General features: G+C 41.4%; 1 protein-coding gene across 2 annotated transcripts in view; it reads left to right on the top strand.

The window, feature by feature from the left end:
- The window catches only part of PSTPIP1 (proline-serine-threonine phosphatase interacting protein 1), a 59,557-nt gene extending 40,665 nt beyond the window's left edge, over positions 1-18,892 (top strand). Inside the window, exons 6-15 of one of the 2 annotated variants that reach the window (XM_010571654.1) lie at positions 505-567; positions 1,649-1,747; positions 3,499-3,544; positions 4,390-4,469; positions 7,309-7,407; positions 8,053-8,149; positions 11,258-11,342; positions 12,872-12,942; positions 14,601-14,698; positions 16,682-18,892. In XM_010571654.1, coding sequence (XP_010569956.1) covers positions 505-567; positions 1,649-1,747; positions 3,499-3,544; positions 4,390-4,469; positions 7,309-7,407; positions 8,053-8,149; positions 11,258-11,342; positions 12,872-12,942; positions 14,601-14,698; positions 16,682-16,813 — 870 coding nt within the window. In that variant the 3' untranslated portion in view covers positions 16,814-18,892. Of the gene's footprint in view, positions 1-504; positions 568-1,648; positions 1,748-3,498; positions 3,545-4,389; positions 4,470-7,308; positions 7,408-8,052; positions 8,150-11,257; positions 11,343-12,871; positions 12,943-14,597; positions 14,699-16,681 lie in introns of both variants that reach the window. The other variant, XM_010571653.1, reaches the window with a different exon arrangement.
- Positions 18,893-19,145: the final 253 nt, after the last annotated feature.

Genomic DNA, 19,145 nt, shown 5'->3' with positions numbered 1-19,145 from the left:
AAATCACATTGAGCATAAATTTGCCAGAAGCAATGGAATATAAATTACACAGGAATTGTTTGTGTTTAAAATGGACAACTACCCTTGCTCACATGGGTGAGACAGTGGTTTGGTCTGCAAAGATGTGGGATCAAGCTCTTGCACCAGCAAAGGAACTCTGCTGGCAGAGCTGATGGGCACTGTGACTGGGTGTTATGCTATTTAATCTCCTTAAGAAAAAAAAAAAGGTGATGGGTGGGTGGGGAGAAAATGAAGATTTACATCCTCTCTGCTATTAATGGAAACCACTGAAGCAGAATTATCTTGGATTATTTTTTTACCTGGCACTTTGATGCTCTCTGCTTCACTTAGAACCTGTCATTTATAAAAGCATAGTGAAGTCATTTTCCCCACAGGCACGTGGCTTACAGAAAGGCCCTGACAATGGCTTTACTAATCCTGCCACTAAAAAGGGGAGGAAGAAGTCTAAAGCAAGAAATGCTTATTTCTGTGTGTTTCTTACAGTATGAGTCTGCAATGGAGCGCATACAAAAGAGCAAACTGTCCCATTATAAGAAAACAATGGAGGTAAGCAAGGAGGTTTTGTGCAGGTTTCTTGATGCAAACTGGCTCCAGTTTGAGACAGGGTGAAATCCGTATCACACATACCTATATCTAAAGAAAGGTCAGGAATGTGTGAGCGTGCAAGTGTGTGTGAGAGAGACAGGATGTGATTCCTGCTATGAGGAGGAAGCTAATCTTCCCTGCCACACCCACTGAAGAGTCTCCAAAACAAATACTCAGAAAGTTCATGTGGAATGAACAATGTTCCAGGTCAAACAAGATTTCATTCTTTCTAGGCAAGGATACTTACAGGAGCAAATGTGATTTTTCAGTCTGTGTAAATACAATTTTAGAAACAGTGAGGGAATCTTGCAAACAGGAAGAAACCTCTCCAGCTGGGTAACTTGCAGGTACAGGAATTGCAGGCAGCTCGTTTTGGTTTCCAGTGGGCAATTGCCTCTAAAGAAAAGTAGTTGCAGACCCATCAGTGCTACAGCTGGAACTGTACTAACATTTTTTATTTAAACGCAGTTATTCTAAGTGAATCTCTAAGACAGGGAGGTCTTTTGGTGCAAATAAGAATTTCTTTTGCTTCTGAGGACTACACCAAGACTGTTACCTACAGGGTGCTGGCTCTGTCTCACAGCTTGGAGCAATGGGCAAGGCAACACACTGACTTCAGCCACCTGATGCTCCAAGTCACACTGTAGAAATGACAATGCATCCCCATTGGCAACCTGGGAGGTGGGCTCCTAATTTTGTCTCTACACTGTAGCTCGGACAGACGCCTGATGCACCAATGGTGCTAGAGCTGCCAGTGTATTTGTGACCACCCCTGCAGGGAGCTGGCTGCAATTGTACAAAGCAAACAATTTCAGGGCTGCAAGAAAAGGACCTGATTTATGCTTCCAGCCCCACCCCAATTTTTCAGTTCTATTTTTCTATCTCCTTATGGTGTTATTGGGAATTTTTTCTGTTGCCCAAACTTGGGCATTGATTTGCTCTTCTAGACTGCAAAAGAGAAAATGCCTAGAACATCATGCTGAAGACAACCCAGCCTTGTTCCCTAACCCAAACCATCACATTTGATTTCATTTCAATACAGTCAAAGAAGACCTATCAACAGAAGTGCAAGGAGGCGGATGAGGCTGAGCAGTCCTTTGAACGGATAAGTGCTTCAGGCAACCAAAAGCAAACAGAAAAGGTACCTTAGATTACAGTGCTATTTAGAGGGAAAACTGTGGTTTTTTCCTTTTCAAGGTACAAAAGAATATAATTGAACAACTCATTCTGCAGGATGCCAGGGCCTGCTTTCCATTCTAATTAACCCCTTAGAATAAAAATTAAAAGAAACCACCTTCCCAAGAAGGTCTTACTTCACACTTCTTTAGTAACCCTGATCTTGTTCTGTGACAGGCTAAGGGTTTTTTAAAAAGGCTGGGAAGGGACTAAGTTATCTAATTAATTTATCCCAGGCTATGATGTAATTGCTCTACGAATCCTGAAGGGAAACTGAACGAGATTTTTCTCCAAAATTATTCCTAAAAAAAGAAACAAGTCAGAAGTATGTCATGCAGTTAGTTTTGCCTTTTGGTCACTTACATTTAGTAAGCATAGTATCTTACATTAAAATGCATATTTTTCCTCAACATTTTTCTCCTTATAGTTAGTTTAATTTCAACTAAATTTACAAACTCAAAAATAAATCATTGGAAATTAAGGCACTGCAGTCCTTCATTGCATCGTCTTGATACTTGTAGCTGACAATTCACTAACTTTTAATGGGAACATTTTACAGTGGAACAGATGGAGAAAACAAAATAAATGAACTCCCTTTGGCTCAATAAAAATCAGTGCAGTGTAAGCAAAAAGGATCAAAAATTATCTCGAGGAGCGGGGGGATGGAGACTCTAAAAACAGCATCAGAACAAAACCCTCCAGCTTAGCTGTAAAGGGGGGATGAAATCCTGGCCCTACTGAAATTACACCAGAACACTTAGCAACTTCAATGGCATCAAAATCTGACCCAGCTCCTTTCATGCAGAAGGATCCAAGGGTGCTCCATTGCCATTACTTCCACACACATGCCAGCACATTTGAAATGCACAGAGGCATTTCACAAGAAACATGTAAACTGTTTAATTCTGCGCAGCACCCGCAAACAGTTTGGGCCAGGAAGCAAATAAGAATGAAGCTTATGTTCCCAGCTTACTGCACATTTTCCAACCAGCTGTGATGAGGAATATGGTCATAAGAACCCCTACCTGAGCCTTGTCTTGAAGGGCAGAATGGAAGAATGTATTACACTGATGTCTAGAGCCGTGCATTAATGTACTGTCATCACCATCTGTGCAGAAAGACCTGGGAGTACAGAGCTGTCAATAATAGCTGTATTTTCATTTGTTAAAAGCTGCAGGTTTTTAAAAAAGAAAAGTTCTACTTAGAGTGAATTTTGCTTTTAGGCTTCTGAGTTGTTATGGGAAATAATCTAGCATTTGCAAAGTATTTTAAAGGCTGTGTTCTTTTCATCTGTGTATTACATGAGGAGCTTGGAAGATGAAGAATTTTAATTGCTATTTATTTCTGCTAATAAATATCTATTAGAAAAGCACATCAAACACTTGAGAAAAAACAACTCAGCCAGCAGACACAAGCTTCAGGCTGGATCATGCTAGCACTGAGCTCCTATGGCAGGGATGTCCGAATGGAAAGATGTAAATTGCCAGATTTCCCTTGAAGTCAGTGGACCTATGGCTGTATCTGTGAAATTCCAGTCCCTTCTTCTCCATAGCAGACATTCAACAGAACCATGCATAAAGATGGGACAGCCAAGAAGTGTTTGCAATTTTGAGCCTTTCTCCTAGAAGGGGAAAGGGAGCAGGCAGCAAAAAAACTGGGGCAGAAGCAAAAAATATGGTCAGAAATTAATTTGGGATGTTTCTTTTCCTGTTTCAGAGTCAGAACAAAGCCAAGCAATGCAGAGATGCAGCAAATGAAGCAGGTGATGCTCTATTTGCAATTGAACTAAGATTTTTCCCAGCGAAGATCTACCAGCACACTCATTTTGATAGAGCACCACCCAAATCACCCAGGCTGGCTCTGTTTGAAGTCAGGTTTCCCAAAGTCACCTACCCAAAGTTTAATGAAGAAGCTTCTAAAGAACGGCAGCCTGATAGTCATCTACATTTACTTTCCTTTGTGGAAATGCGAGTCTCCTGCTTTCATTAAAGAATTTATAGAAGACCTCCATTAGGGGCTTCACCCAGGAAAGAAAAGCTCTTCTTGAAGCAAGTTTGAAAGCACAAAAGAATGACATTCAAATTGCCCCCAGCCAGCCCAAACCAGATACACAGTCTCTAGGTTCCCTGTACATGAGCATGGTAGCATTATCCAGCCAGAAAAGCAGTGCATGTCCAGAAGGACAGGCTAGCAGACATCTGAGCTGGTTCATGAGTTCAGACTTGTCCCTCACTGCTCGTGTAAAAGTTTACACTAAATGACAAGGCTTACCTGGCTGGCTCAGCACGGGAAGAGCCTAAGGATGCTCAGTGCCCAAGCATGGTCCAGGCTCTCCATCTCTGGTTTGCATTATCCCTACTGTAAAGTTTACACATGATCTGCAAACCATGCAGACCAATCCTTACTCTAGTATAAAGTTGCAAAAAAGAACCCCAAATATCCTTGCAGCCTACCAGTTTCAAGCTCACACATTCTTGTGATAGTCTAGCAAACCACAGGCCTAAAGTGTAAGAACCACAGCAAAGTCCTAATAGGAGGAAAAAGAGAAAGCCTGTATAATTTTTTTCCTAACTGTTGGGTTTCTATTATGTGTGTCTGTGTTTACAGAGAATGTGTACAAACAGAACATTGAACAGCTGGATAAGGTCAGGACAGAGTGGGAACAGGAACATATCAAAACCTGTGAGGTAAACATTGACTTTTGCAGTGATATATTTGTGCGCTCTTTATTTTATCCTACTTGCAGATACCAGTCTAAGACCTGAGATACCGTCCCAAGGGTTTTGCTGTTTGCTTTATGTGGAGTCTCAGTAGATGTCTTTACAAAAATACTGCAAAAACTAGAGTTGATTTAGACATAGCTGCTAGCTGTCTCACTTGCTTACACTCTCCTTGCTTGTTCATTATATGTATGTAAATGTAAAGGAGGGGAATAAGTGCAGAGGTGTGGGAAGTGGAGCAATATATGAACTGGTACAATTTATTTGCAAGCATTTGCTGCCAGTTTTCACCCACATCTTAACATAAGAATACACTAACTTTAGGGATGATCTTCTATCACAGCCAAAATAAGGTTGTTTCCCAAATAACTGCTTTGTGACAAAATGTAATTTCAGTAGAAAATGAATTTTTCATGTCTACTTTTTTGTTCATTTTTAGTTTAAAAAATGAATTTTGAAATTGAAATGAAAAGAATTCAATTAATCCATTAAAAATGAACAAACAAAAGATTCCCTTTAGATTATGCTTTGCAAGAAGCTTCCAGAATGGCTTCTTGCTCCGTGCAGGAGAGGTTTTTGTGTTTGTTTAATTCTTTTTTTTAAATCTCACAAGTTCAATGGAGATTAAAAATAAAATTTTCTGGCTAAGCTAAAAAAGTATATACTGTAGCATTCTGAGAACAAAGATATCCAAGCCACTCAGAATCTTTATCTTGCATAGCACTTTATATTCACCTGCAAGAATATTTGCCCTCTGCCATGCAGTAATCTTTCAACTGAAAGGTGGTGGTGGTAGAAAAGTCTCTATTTCCATTATGCTGAGGATGGATAAGGAGATTTGCACTTGGCTATTAAGTTTTGCACAACAATTTACAGGAGCTGGTTGACATCCAAATCAGCTACACATTCGGTCATATTAATCCTTCAAATTCATTTGCCCATCTACTAAAGTATGATTTTGCTATGTTTACTTGTTGCAGGCTTTATTTCCACATAAAATAAAATAAAATAAAATAAAATAAAATAAAATAAAATGCCAGGAGCACAGCTTTCCAGTTCTCTTCTTCCTCTTACATATTCCCTATCTGGGAAGACTGGAAAGTCCCATGGCTGGCACAGCAGACTTCCCATAGAAATTGTGCCAAGCCTTAGTTTTCCCAAGATGCACATTTTCCCCCTTCTTAAAAAGTCAACAAACAAGCAAAGTGTTATACAACCTACCACACTTCATTTCTCCTGCATGACTAAATTCTGAATGGCCTACAGAGCTTGTGGCCTGCCTGCTGCTTAATTTAACCAACCATTCATAAAGGAAGGGCATCTTTAATGCCTTCTTTTAAAAGCACTTCTAGATAGAAGAACTGATAGATTTTTTGAGGCATTTAAAACTATTAACTAGTAGAAATAGCAGCTTAAGATCCCAAACTTCTGGATGCATAGTGGGGAATCTGGAAGTGCTGAGGTTGCTTAGGTCTCTAGCTGACCGGTGTACACCAATAGCCCCAAAATCTTGGCTAGCAAGTGGCAGCACTGGGATGACCTTCATCATCCATATTCCTTGGCACAAGATGCCCAGGTTCACTAGTAGTCTGTTGCACAAGCCAATGGGACACGAGGGATGTGTCTAACAAAATGCCCAGCTGTACTTTGCAAAGGGCTTGAGAGAATCGCTACACTTCCCTCTTTGATGAGCTGCATTTCCTGACAGGACACCATTTACCTGGAAAATTCCCAGTTGGCTCTTGTGCTATTTCAGCAGCCCCTGGGGGGCTAGGCTGCACCCATAGGCTTTTTGTTCAGAATTGATATTGAAAGACTCATTCTCCACCCTTTGGGTTCTCTTTTAAAGCTTTTTGTCTCAGAAATTGGTCCCAATGCCAGCTTACTCCCTTGACAGACTCTTTTCTGCTTTTTTTAGATGGTAAGATATTAGATGGCAGGCAGTGTACCCACCTGAATGTTCTGCTGAATATTGTATACATTTGTGGTGTTCCGGACATAATTACTAGCAAATAGAGATGGAAACAGATGGCTGGAAGCATCTGAGCTTTTCACACCTCATAGAAAACCAAAAGTTGATGTTCTACTTACAACAGTACAACTTGGAGATTAGGGTGGTTGGTTTTGTTTTTTTTTTTTAAAGTCTTTAAAGAAAGAGTTTATCTGCCTCTTCCCCCAACTCAGTTCACACCTCTCCTCTCTCTTCCCCCTTCATTCTTCCCAAGCTGTGCAACAACATGAGAAAATCAGACAGATGAAGGAAGGGAGTAAACTCTGAAGAAAGAAAAATGCCTTCTCTTTACCGTGAAAATAACCTTAGAAATGAACAGAGGTAACTCCAGAGAGCCTCAAATAGTTTCAAAAGAGAAAAGTTTGGAAAGACATTTTACAAGGCAAAGATGTATAGTTTTGGCTCTACCTCTAACATAAATACAACCCTTTCATGCCAGTACACCACTGATCTGTTAAACATCAAGATTTCAGTGCGATGGGCAGACAGGACCTTGACTCTGAAATCCTTGGCAGTAGAGGTAGCAGTCAAATCCAGATTCTGATTCCTCTCCCCTGCTTTATTTTTGTCTATAAAACCTAACTTGATTTGGTGCAATCAATTAAAACAAATTCTTGAGCATAAACAAGTAGATGCAGTCTCTCCAGTAGCCAAAAAGACATCCTTTACAAAGGATCCTTCAGAACAGTTTGCAGACTTACGAACTTGGTCCAGAGAAGCCCCAGCCCTGTCACTGCCTGCAATGCAAATAAATAACTACCACAAGGCTACATCACATCTCCTCTTTGGCTTTAGGTCTTCCAGCTCCAGGAGTGCGACCGCATCACCATCCTCCGCAACTCGCTGTGGGTTCACTGCAACCAGCTCTCCATGCAGTGTGTGAAGGATGATGAGGTAGGGGCACCTGCCAAGTAGCTTCACGTGCAGAGGAGGAAGAGGAGGATAAAGACTGCTCTAACAATACAGCACTAGCTTGCCTTTCTCTACGCATGCCGACTGTCTCCAGCAAACCGGCTGTTGTGCATGTTCAGTGAGGGGGGACTATTCTCAAGCTAGCTTGTTCCCTCTAGATGTAAACCAGATTTATGCCTGGATGTAGACACTCTGTGTCACGCTTGGTGGCGCTTACATGTCTCCTCCCCTCAGTTTGTTGGGGAATGCTTCCAGCTACCAGAACGCTCAGCTGAGTATATTTAGGCTCAGGCACAACCTTCAGAAAGGCATCCAGTCACGGTCTCAGAATTGGAAGACATAAAGAATACACCAGTTTTGACTTTGAATGGTTGTTTCCTGCTATTAATTTCTCTATTGCATTGAAAGGCCCTAGACTGCCTTCATGCTCCTCTCTTACAAGAATATCCAGAGCACAAATAAACAATTGTGTTTCCAAGAATGTCTGTACAAGGCACAGGCCAAAGATCCATCCAGGTCAGGCATGTACCAAGTATAAAGTGTCTCTTGAGGGGAAAATTATTAGAAGAGCATTAATCATTAATTCAATGTGAAATGTTAAAAATTAAATTCAATTCTGTTTTGTAGCTATATGAAGAGGTTCGGGTAAGCTTGGAGAACTGTGTTGTAGAGTCAGACGTGGACTATTTCATTAAGACTAAAATGACAGGAACACAACCTCCAGGTAATTATTCCTATTGGTCTTGTTAGATGAGTCACCCGTTAGGCTGAGGCTGCAGTTGTGCAGTACACGTCCTTTGGAGGTGAAGCCAGCTGGAGGAGTTTCTGCTCCGGCTATTCATTCCCATCTGCCGCGGCTCACTTCCTCCGCACTGTGCTGCCATTGCTCCTTGTGCAGCACTGTGAGTGGGATAGCTGAATGATCCAGGTTAAAAATAACCCTCCAAAAAAGAAAAAAAGGTTGTTTTGGCTTTGCAACCAGGCTCATTTCACAGTACATCTGAACTGACACTGCTAAGGAGGTGGCAAACTGCCTTGCAGAGATGGCAAACTCAATTTCCTGCAGTGGTGACAAGTCAGATCCAGCTTATCATGTAACTGCACCCTAGTGTCCCCTTGACAGAGATGCTGCCTCTTCATTTGCAGCACAGAGAAGACCAGATTTTGTATTCTGTTTTGCTCCACCTGCCCAACGGGGAGTAACATCTTTTGTCCTCTCAGGAAGTTGTTTGTATAAGGGCAAGACTCTAGTTGGGGGAAATTTTTAATGAAAGTGGCTTTGCCCCAGCATGCAGAAGCAATGTAAGGTTCACAGACTCTGTCCATTCAAGCCAAAGTAGCCTTTTCATCAATTTCAATGATCAAAACCTCTGGGCTGAAACGGACACTGAGACAGCAAGAGCTAAGAGCAGTTGTAAAATGAAAACATGCTGCTCCAGGGTAGGAGTTCTCCAAACACATCACCAGAAAGGAGGCTGCCTAGTGTTTCACACAGCCAGATACAAACCACACCCTCTTACTTCAACAAGCAATACAAGGTATTTACAGAGTGAGTGAATGCTTGCACTTCTGTGCAGCTGCTGCAGTAAACAAAGATTCACAGCCTTTGTAAAAGAAGAGAAAAATCCCTATTTCATCTCTTCAGTAGTTGATGATACATATCTGTGCTGAAAAGATCTCTTCCTCCACTTTTTTTTTTAATCTGTGCACAGATACTGTTTCACTTCCACTATCTGCTCTAATACCATACTGCTACGTCAAAGAGAAAATCCCCTTAGTATGCCCTCAGCATTATCCATTCAGAGTGGGGAATAAGCTATACTGGCATAAGAAAATTTTATACTGACAAAAACCTTCCATGCTAGGAGTTGTATAGGTACAAACATCAGCAGTATGAATGTCCTGTCCCAAGGGATAATCATCTCATACAGGAACAGCTTACACCCCTTTGATTTCATCGCAGAGCTTAGGGCTGGCAGTAATTACACTGCAGGAACTTCTTCATCAGAGCTGGATGCTGCCACTAACTCAGCACTGAGCTGTCTGAGGTCTGTTTTTCACTCAGCCTTTCTGTCATTATGCCTATGATGATTACAAGTTGGGATTTGGGGATTTTTTTTAAATGAATACATTAATACTGGTGCACTGGATGCCATTTTGCTGCTATAGTTTATTCTTCTTCACATAGGGGATTTAAATTTGCTGATATAGGAATATTTACTAAGGAAAAACTACATTTTCACTGGCAGGAGGGAGAACTATGCTTTGCAACAGTGTGAAGCAACTTCTGCATACTAAGAAATTTGTAATTCTCAGCTAGGGTTGTTTTGTTTGTTTGTCTATGTGAGATTTCTCATTCTCCAGTCACCTAGGCAATTTTCTGCAAACAGCTCTTGGCTATGTCAGGACTCATTTCCAATAAGAAATAGGTGGGGGAAACCCTTGAGAGCTTTATGAAAGGCAAAGAAACAACTGACTTGCTCTTTTGTTCGGTTTGTTTTTGTTTTTTTTTTTACTGCCTTCTAGAAGGTGACGTGTTCTGGAATTAACATCCTAATATCTCCACAGCTCTGGCTGATGAGTTTGCACAGTAGCACATGGTGAGCTGTTGATTTATTATTTGCAAAATGCAGGAGGAAACTCATATGTGGTTTTGCATTGTGTAGCAGAAGACCTTCATCCTGATCAAAACTTTTTGGTTTATTGATGATATTGGTCACTCCTCTCTTCTACCTAATCTTACAACGTATTATAGACTAGAAACTATACCAAGGTAACAATCTAGAAGGGTAATAGGAGACCCTTAAATTGGTCAAAACACTCCCTAATTACTGTGAGTCTTATTTGTAGGGATCCTTCACACTCACTAGTTGTACATGCCTGCTCTGCTTATGATCTTGGCTGACCCAATGTGAGAATGTCAACACAACCTTTAGCACAAGTCCAATGTCTTTCTTTATTTGCTGGTATCAGAACTGAGATAATACGGTATCACAGACTTCACTCATGTTTGTTTGGCTTTAACACAGAGAAGGCAGGAAGGGTGTGCGGCCACCAGCTCTAAGCAACTACACTGGGAGCTATGAGATGAAAAATAAATAAATCCAACTCTGACTATTTCATCCGTAAAGCTAGACTTAGAAATGGTCTCAATTTCACCCTTAATGACACCACAGGGGAGAGTGAAGGAACTCTAAGATAACTGCGTTTGAGTGAACAAACCCCAAATATCTCTGCGTAAACAGCAAATCGGCTCTCAGGAGGTAGATGGGGGAGATATGAAAGGTAGGGAGACACTCAAGCACAAGCACAGACCAGGAAATTGCTCATTATTGCTGCTGGCAATAATGTTCAGAAATCTCCCCAGCTCTGACAAAAATTCCTGACTCAATACATTAAGAAAAAAAAGAAACAAAACACACTGCAGCCAATTGTATCATGAACATGGTCCCAGGCTCACAAGGACCATGCTCTGCTCCCTTAAATCCTGAGCTTTAAGACAACAGAGGGAACAGTCATGGAGGAAACTGCCTTCTTAATTAGGGTTAGCCACAGCTATTAGAATGGCTCTTCAGGACCTTGACTGTGCTTGCCTCAGGTCAAGAATGCCTTTCTACCATGGATATATCTGCTTATAATCACTTGAATGGCTTTTGTCAAGACCCCAGGTCCCCCTGAGCTGCTCTAACCACATTACAGGCGAGTGCAGATATGCGCTGTATTGCAGTTTGCTCCAGCAGCCCCTCATGGTTGGCAACTGTTGGTTGCATTCTGCTGGGGAGAAAAAAAGTTTTGCCTGTTTGAACATCTCGTTTTTATTGCCCTGTTGCAGATGCAATAGGATATGAGAACTACTACAGCAGAGAACCAAACAGAAGCAACAGCAGCCCAGCCCAGACTTGTGGGATGATGAAGAGGTGAGTGGCAAACTTCAGTTCCCAAAATAGGTATTTCTCCATATGAACAGCAATGTATGATGACAGCAAACAGGATCTGGAAAGTTACTACTTCCTTCATCGTAGCAAGAGGTGGCTACGTATCAATAAATATAACTTGACAGAAGAAGTAAACCTATTAAAACCAGAGTCAGAGTAATTTTACCATGGCCTTAGTGAGAAGAGAGACAGGGGATAAGTTCATAAAACAATTAGTTGGCCAGCAATGGATAGCAGTCATTTATTTCCTCTTTCCTAGTGAGTCATGGCACATAGCAACAAAAACACTTTGTTCAATCTTGCTGGGAGCAAAGGCTGGGGAGAGCTGTCTTTTTCAGCAATACCTCCTGGCTTACTGCACTGCCCAGCTGAGCAGAACAAAGAGCTGCTCTCTGTATCTAGACCAAAGGAAAAAACACTTAGCGGAATAACTGTGATGATCAGGGAGGCAATTTTTCTTTTCCTGATCCACTTATGCTGGTAAATGCTGTAACATGGATGCAGTTATATCACCAGGAGAGCATGGTAGATCTATTGGTTTAAATATTTTATTCTAAAATGGCTAATTCCCAGTGGGAATGGCATTGTATTTAAAGCAGAAGAGCTTTACATTTTGACAAGACTTATTACATGGCCAAGACAAGGAGTGGTCTGTGATCTCCCATTTAAAATGGGGTTCAGGCTTGTTAGTGAGCTGATAAGGTTTATATACAACACTTTGTTTTTCAGCTGGAAACCGGATCTTCTATAATAATGAATTCTAATGCTGCATCCTATACAGTTACAGAAGACAATTGTACTGCCATTTAGGATACAACTGTGCTCTGCATGGGCAAGTACCCTGGAGAGAGTCAGCCTGAGTTTTTCAGAAACTGTTGAGTTTCGAAGTCCATCTTCCAGAAACATCGAGCATTCACCAGCTGAAAAATCAGACCCTTTAAATATGCCTTAAGAATGCAATGCTATTTCTATCTATGCTTGAGAATCTTAACCCATTTTCTCACTTTACTTAGTCTCCAATACTCAGCTGTGATATAGAAAATACGTAGGGATAGAAAAGGAAAAAAAAAAAAAAGAATTTCACTTAAACTCACAGTTTTTTGAAAGGCTCATTATACAAGCTTTGTATTTTAAATTGTATCAGAGTTTTCCTTAAAGACAAAGAGATGCTAATCTCTTATAAACAACTGATAATTCTCATATTAATGTTGTGAAATAATTGGAGTTTTGCAGCATGAGCCTTTGGATCAACAACAAAATACTATTTGATACATTTTATGCACAATTTAGTGATGGCTGATGGTTCAGTATTCTGCTGCATTTTTTTAAAAATATATTTTTAACTGAAGATAAATATATCTACAGCATAAATGAAAATAAACAGCCACAGGAAGAGGTGACATCTACCCAGTGCTGCAACAGACGGAGGGAAGGTTGAGTCAGACAGCTGAGTTGAAGGAATGCTCATACCCAGTCCTGTTCACTCATTTGTCATTGCCTTGGTTCTGCAGATTCTCCGGATTACTGCATGGAAGCAGCAAAAACAACACAGAAAGTGCCACTCCTTCAGCCCCTCCTCTTGGTATGCCTCTTCAGGAAATAAGTTTTCCAGATATGGTTGTTTCAGATCACATTGCTAAATCAACCTTTGACACAGAGCAGAAATAGTACAGCAGATATTCACATGTTGGCAGTCAAGAGTAAGAGTTGTCTGGAAATCAATTTAGCTTGGGTGTGTATTAAACAAATTTCCTAGTTTAAAGTGCCAAATAATCCATATAATGTTCAAAACCTCTGTCTAGGCAAGGGGGGAACTGTATATTCAGAACAACACAGTCTGACTTAGATAATAGTTTTCTTCGAAGGTAGAATACACTACCTCTAAAAAGCCCAAGAGAATACGCAAAGTTTTTAACAGACCAGATTCATGCCTTATGAGTGCAAATATCCATCTTGTTTCACAGTTACACTGTCTTATTGTAACCATTACAACTAGGCATTTATCAGATGACATTTAAAACACAGTATTTTGACTATGCAGAAAGTAACAGCTTATGACATTTTTATTGGTTTGATTTAAAACAAAAACATTTCAACTGTGATTCTTGCCTAAAGAAAATAAAAAGCTGTTTTAGAACAGCTTTAAAACATAGCCAAATCAATTTCCTTTGTCAGGCCTGCCTGCTTGGGCACCCAGAAATGAAGCCCAGACCATCTTATTTGTTGCATTTGGTGCTCAGCCAGGGGAGACTCTCCAGTGCTGTCAAACGCCAGCTGGACCTGCCAAGTGTCAGCTTGGGCTCAGGCAGGTGTAGAGCAATGCAGTGTTGAGCAGTTAAGGGTAGTCACTCCTGAATTTCCTTAGGCTAGCGACAGGAGGGGAGAGCATTCCCTGGATAAGACCCTCAGGCATGGCAAACACTCTCTGCATTCAGCTTTTTCAACTGCTCCCATGCTTGTCTTTCAATATCTGAAAAGTCAAGGAGCTGACAGTGCTCCTTAGAGCGGGACAGCTACACCAAGGATTGACTAGGGGAAGGTACGGGCACCCCGGTCACTCTGTGTGCTGTCAGAGTGATATCATCCCACCAAGGAGTCATATGTGGGAAACTTCTGCTTGCCTCAATGGCAGGGGAAGCTCCCAGGCAGATGCTGGGAAGGAATAAGAGGTTTCCCTAATTATGACAAGCTGGATTAAAACAACATCTGCCAAAAAAGTTATGTCAGTGACAAATAGCTATATGGGAACTCTATAAACTGCTGGGAAATGTCTGGTGACCCATTGGCACAGTATTTTCCATTTTTCTCAACGGAAAAAGAAAAGCCCTATGTGAGTCACTGAACTGCTGGAATTTTATGCCACCAGCAGCACCCATTTTAAACCACTTTAATCACAGGATTTCCCTCTTTGGGAAAGAGGGAAAAAAAGCACAATCCATTTGGATGTGCTTTAGCAGGGTAAACATTTCTCCCAACCTGGATGAGGCTAAAGCTAGTTTCTGACCTCCCACAAAGTTCAGTGGGTATATTGTCATCTAATCAATGGGACGCAGTTTTTGTGCAAGACTTTACCTACAGTTCACAGCAGCTTTTCTACACATGTACATCTCCAGATAGAGAACAGAAACCCTTGTATTTGTGAACTCTTGCATATGATCCCATGCATTTATAAGCAACTGAACTCCGTTTCTGTGGGTTTTTTTGTTTTTCTGTGGTTTTTTTTCCCCCTTCCCCTAGCAGAGAAAACAGATGGAGTCTATGCATCCATTTATGTAAATGAACAAGCTGGAATCACATCATCACAGGACTACAGAGTACTCTATGACTACACAGCCCAGGTAACGAAAGGCTTCAAAATAAATATTTCATAGCATCAGATTTAAAATTGATGATGTTGATCCAAACATCTTTGACGTGTTAATTCCGTGAGGGAGGTGTTGGCTTCACCTTACAGTGAGAGACACTTACAGAATTATTGGTCAAGGTCACATGCAGAAGCCAGGAATCCCAACTGCCAGTTCTTGGCACATATCGGTAGACTATGCTGCCTCAAGATGAAACAGTAAGATTCTTTGCAAGACTACACTAATGTGTAATCACTTCTGAATTACTGCTGAGCTGTTACAACCTCCTTCTAGATGTACAGGAGACCGCAAACACAAGGAAAACTATTTTTAGGGGATGATGGCTAAGTATGCAGTATTGTGCATTCTGAACTTACGTCTCTTGAGAAATATTTTCCTAAGGAAAATGGCTACAGATTCCTCATGTAAGAATATGTGACAGATGCTTATCTAGAAACTCTTCTGCATTTGATCTCACTTACCATCTGGACAGTCCTGCTCCAGTTTTAACACACTGGCACTCCATGCCAGAGAGGACCGAACCCCCAAAAATGACACTCTTCCCCTGTACTTCCATGTTGCAAGTTGCAGAATCACGGTGGATGTGGTCCATGTACCAGAAGATTGCTATAAAAAGCAACCTGCATCCTTAACTGGGATATTGAAGTCTCAGTGGCTTCAGACCTATCTAGGCATAGTACCATTAGTAAAAGGTTATGAATGGACTGGTTATGAAAATTTGCTTATTCAGATGGACTCCAGAACCTCTTGGACTCTTGCTAAACTATTAGCTTCCCCTAATGGGATTTTCACAGTTCAATTACATGTCAGTTTAAAGGTTCCTTTTATTAGCTTTAGATTAGCAGAAGAACAGCATCCAGGAGGTCTTATGTTACAGTGCAGAGAGACCCTCACACCAAGGGACCTGCCATCAATAGCCAACATTGAAGAAATGCTGGCATGTGACAAAATAGATAAATTATGAAAACAGAGAAAGGGTTGGAAAGGAGCACTTTTTCTTAGGTACAGCAGCATTCTGACACCTTTTATTATGTGTTCTTTTTTTGCTTTTTTTAAACACTTTTATTATTTGCCTGAAATTTCATCCAAGCACAGCTGAAAGTACCTCACCGTTAATGGCAGTTCCCCTGAGGAAACTGCTGGATTTCTTTGTCAGATCCTTACTCGAGGAGTTGCCTTAAAAATGTGACACACACAGATTTTCCCTGCTGAGAAAAGAGCCTGTTACTACTTTTAGTATATTGTATATTGAGGCGTCTCACTTTTTGAGTCCGTTCTTACCTAGTCAGGTACATTAAATTTAGATTTAGCTGACTCGTCAACATATCTGGAAGCCTCTCTTACACTGTTTTCTATTTTACTACACTGCGGGTAGCAAAGTGGTTTCCCATGGAAAATAGGACAGCACCACTGAACATACTGATAGCTGCCTGAGAGTTCAGCAATAGCTTACTTGCAACTACTCCATTTGACTCGGAGATAAAAGTTACCTATGTCAGGAAGAGTTGCTGTACCTCCACTGGTCACTGCTGTTCTGTATTAAAAGAACTGAGAGACCTATTTAAGGCCTGGATTAGTAGACACACAGTTATCATCTCCTTCGGGAATTAAGCTGTGCACTGTTTTATTTAGCAACACCTGCAGACTATGCATGGTCATGGTTAGTTGGTTTAGGACAGTCATATTTAACCCTTTCTGGCCTTCCCCAATAACACAACAGTCAAGTTGCTCAGGAGGACACACCGTGGAGGCTGGGGAAATTTGAGGATCTTAAGGAAATAGCCAGTTCAGTAAGTGTTTAATACCTCACTGTCTGGTATTTCAGGCTCATTCCCAACCAGAAGGACACTGGCAGACTGTTGATGAAAGGCAGGGTAAAAAAACCCCACCAGATACATGTTTGGGTCCTCCTATGCTCTCAGGCTAACCACATTTCCTTTTCCTGTCTCCTTTCAGAACATGGATGAACTGGACATCAGTGAAGGAGACATTGTAGTTGTCATTGAAGAAAATGAGGATGGATGGTGGACAGCAGAAAGGAATGGGCAGCGAGGCTTTGTGCCAGGGTCTTACCTCGAAAAGCTTTGATGAAAAGAAGCCCCAGTCGTCAGACTTTAAAAATATTCTATTACTGAAAACAAACAGCACACAAGGTCTGCTTCAGCTGACCAAGGGCAACCCATAATACTGTCTTCTACAATTACCAGTCAGGAGATAATCAACTGACCACGCTTTCCTCTTCCTTCCTCCTGCCCCATCCCAGCACCTCCTGGCCTACACTGTCTGCAAAAACTGTCTTCACCTCAGAGAGGTTAGGACTTGTGTTTCTTACCACAGTTCTTCCTACCCTCAGCACACTGTGCTGCCATCAGTGTTGCAAAGCTTGGCGAATGTGGGTGGAAAATCCTGCCCAGAACTTAACTGCACTAAAGGAAAAAGATCAAGGAAACAAATGCTGTTTCTCCAGGATGGAGGCCCGCCTCCAGCCAGCCTGTAAGCCACCCTCATGGTCACAGCAGCCATGTTCTCTGCCATGGATCCCCTTCTCTCACTGCACAGGCCATGCAGGCATTTTTGACAGAGTGGTGGAAAGCACACTCAGAAAGCAGATAGCTTTGATGTTGCACGGTCTTAGCTGTGCAAAGCAAGGAAGAAGCTCTCTTAAGTTCCTTTTAACAGCTCCCTTTCAAGTTCCCCTTATAGCATGCGCTTAACCAGGGAGAAAGGTGGGGAACCCTCCAGTGTTCTTTATCAGTGTCACTGATGAAAATACAAAAACCAATGAATGCAGCTAGAGAGGAACACTCGAAGGACCGAGACACATCAGTAGTAAGAAAACATCAGGCACTCCCTATCATGGCCATCTCCTAATACAACGAAATCCATGCTATCCACGGCTCTGCTTTGCACTAGATTCTGGGGCAGCAAAATAAGGACAGACGATGAGCCCAAGCATTGCTTTTGCCTTGGTTGGATGGTTTCCCTGACACCTCCCCGGGATTTTTCATGTTTAAAAAAACAGTGACAAAAACAACACAGAGCAGTGCTGCACTGCCCTGATCCCTCTCCTCTGAGCACAAGAGAGAACTGCCAATGACCTCCTCATGCAATCTGCATACCTGTGTCATCAGTGCATTCTCCTTTCAACTCCTGTGTCCACCTGGCTAATCCTTTCCTCCTCTTCTGCCCACATGCCCTTCTGTCTGTGCTATCTACAGACTTTGCACCTCTGGGATTGCTGGCATAGACATGTCCTGGTTGCTTTCCAGGCACTTTTAGTGTGGTTGTTCTTCAACAAACCCTCTTCAAAGAATTCACACTGTTCAGGTTCATTGTATTTCACAGATTTCAGCTCTATCCATCTTTCTAGTTTAGTATTTAAGAACGTTTCCAACTGCCACTGTACTTAGCAAAGGATCAATAGATACCTTCTGCCACTCCTCCCTTTTCAGTATTTTGAGATGGTTAAAAAAAAAAAAAAAAAATTGGTGATTTAATCTGAAGCAGAGCGCGCTATTTCTGGGGGAAGAATGGCCTTGTTTGCCAAGGTCTTAAAACTGAACCAAGTCAATGAAAATGCATCAAATTGCTACACAAAAGGGAGAGAGCAGGGAGGAACTGTTAGCTAAGACATAGCAGGAAAGACAAAGAGAAATCTAGACAGAAGAAAAAGCTGTAATGGTCAATGCAATTATTCCTTAAATGAAACAGAATTAAGGTCAGAGGCACTTACAGTACCTTATTCTAATTTCTTGCTTCAAGAATGGAATAAAAATTGCTTCAAGCTCTTTTCTTTTAGTTCCCTGCAGTCCTTTGCACAGGCACACTTGTCCTTCCCACACTTCCCCAAGTTATTATGCAGCACATCTGTGTGAGTGCTGAAGGGCTCTTAGTACCTCACATTAGCACAGGCTCAGAGGAACTGCAGGAACTTGAACGGCATTTAAGGCACTAGGTTGTATGAAGTGTACCGCTGAAGATGTTAACGACGGGTTTCTGTGACCACGTCTGAATCGAACAGTAACAGAAAGATGGTCCACAATACCTTCAACTAGGCCTCTGCAGTGTAAATGGTAGCTGTCAGAGACAACTACAACACCACTTATTATGTACAGCATGAGAGGAAATCTAAAGTATGAGAGATTTAATATATTTGCTTCTTGAACACTCAAGTCTTTCACAAAGAGAACTGTAATAAACCAAGAAATACTTAAATAAAATTAGGTAGATGTTTTTGCAGATTATCTTAATTAAAAAAAAAAAAATTAAACCATTGAGATGCATCTCCTCTAATTATGTGTGACACATGGATTTTGCTAAGACTTCTCACTTCTCTGGGAGGCCAAACAGCTTCACACAAGACACTGTAGTACCCAGTCCTGGTTACCCTGAAATCCTGTTACAGATCATCTTTGCGTAC

This window comes from Haliaeetus leucocephalus, unplaced genomic scaffold (assembly GCF_000737465.1).
Source record: "Haliaeetus leucocephalus isolate CR32 unplaced genomic scaffold, Haliaeetus_leucocephalus-4.0 Scaffold339, whole genome shotgun sequence".
In the NCBI taxonomy this organism is placed as follows: Eukaryota; Metazoa; Chordata; class Aves; order Accipitriformes; family Accipitridae; genus Haliaeetus; species Haliaeetus leucocephalus.
Note: the sequence above shows the minus strand (reverse complement) of the source record. Positions and strands in the feature narration are given on the sequence as shown.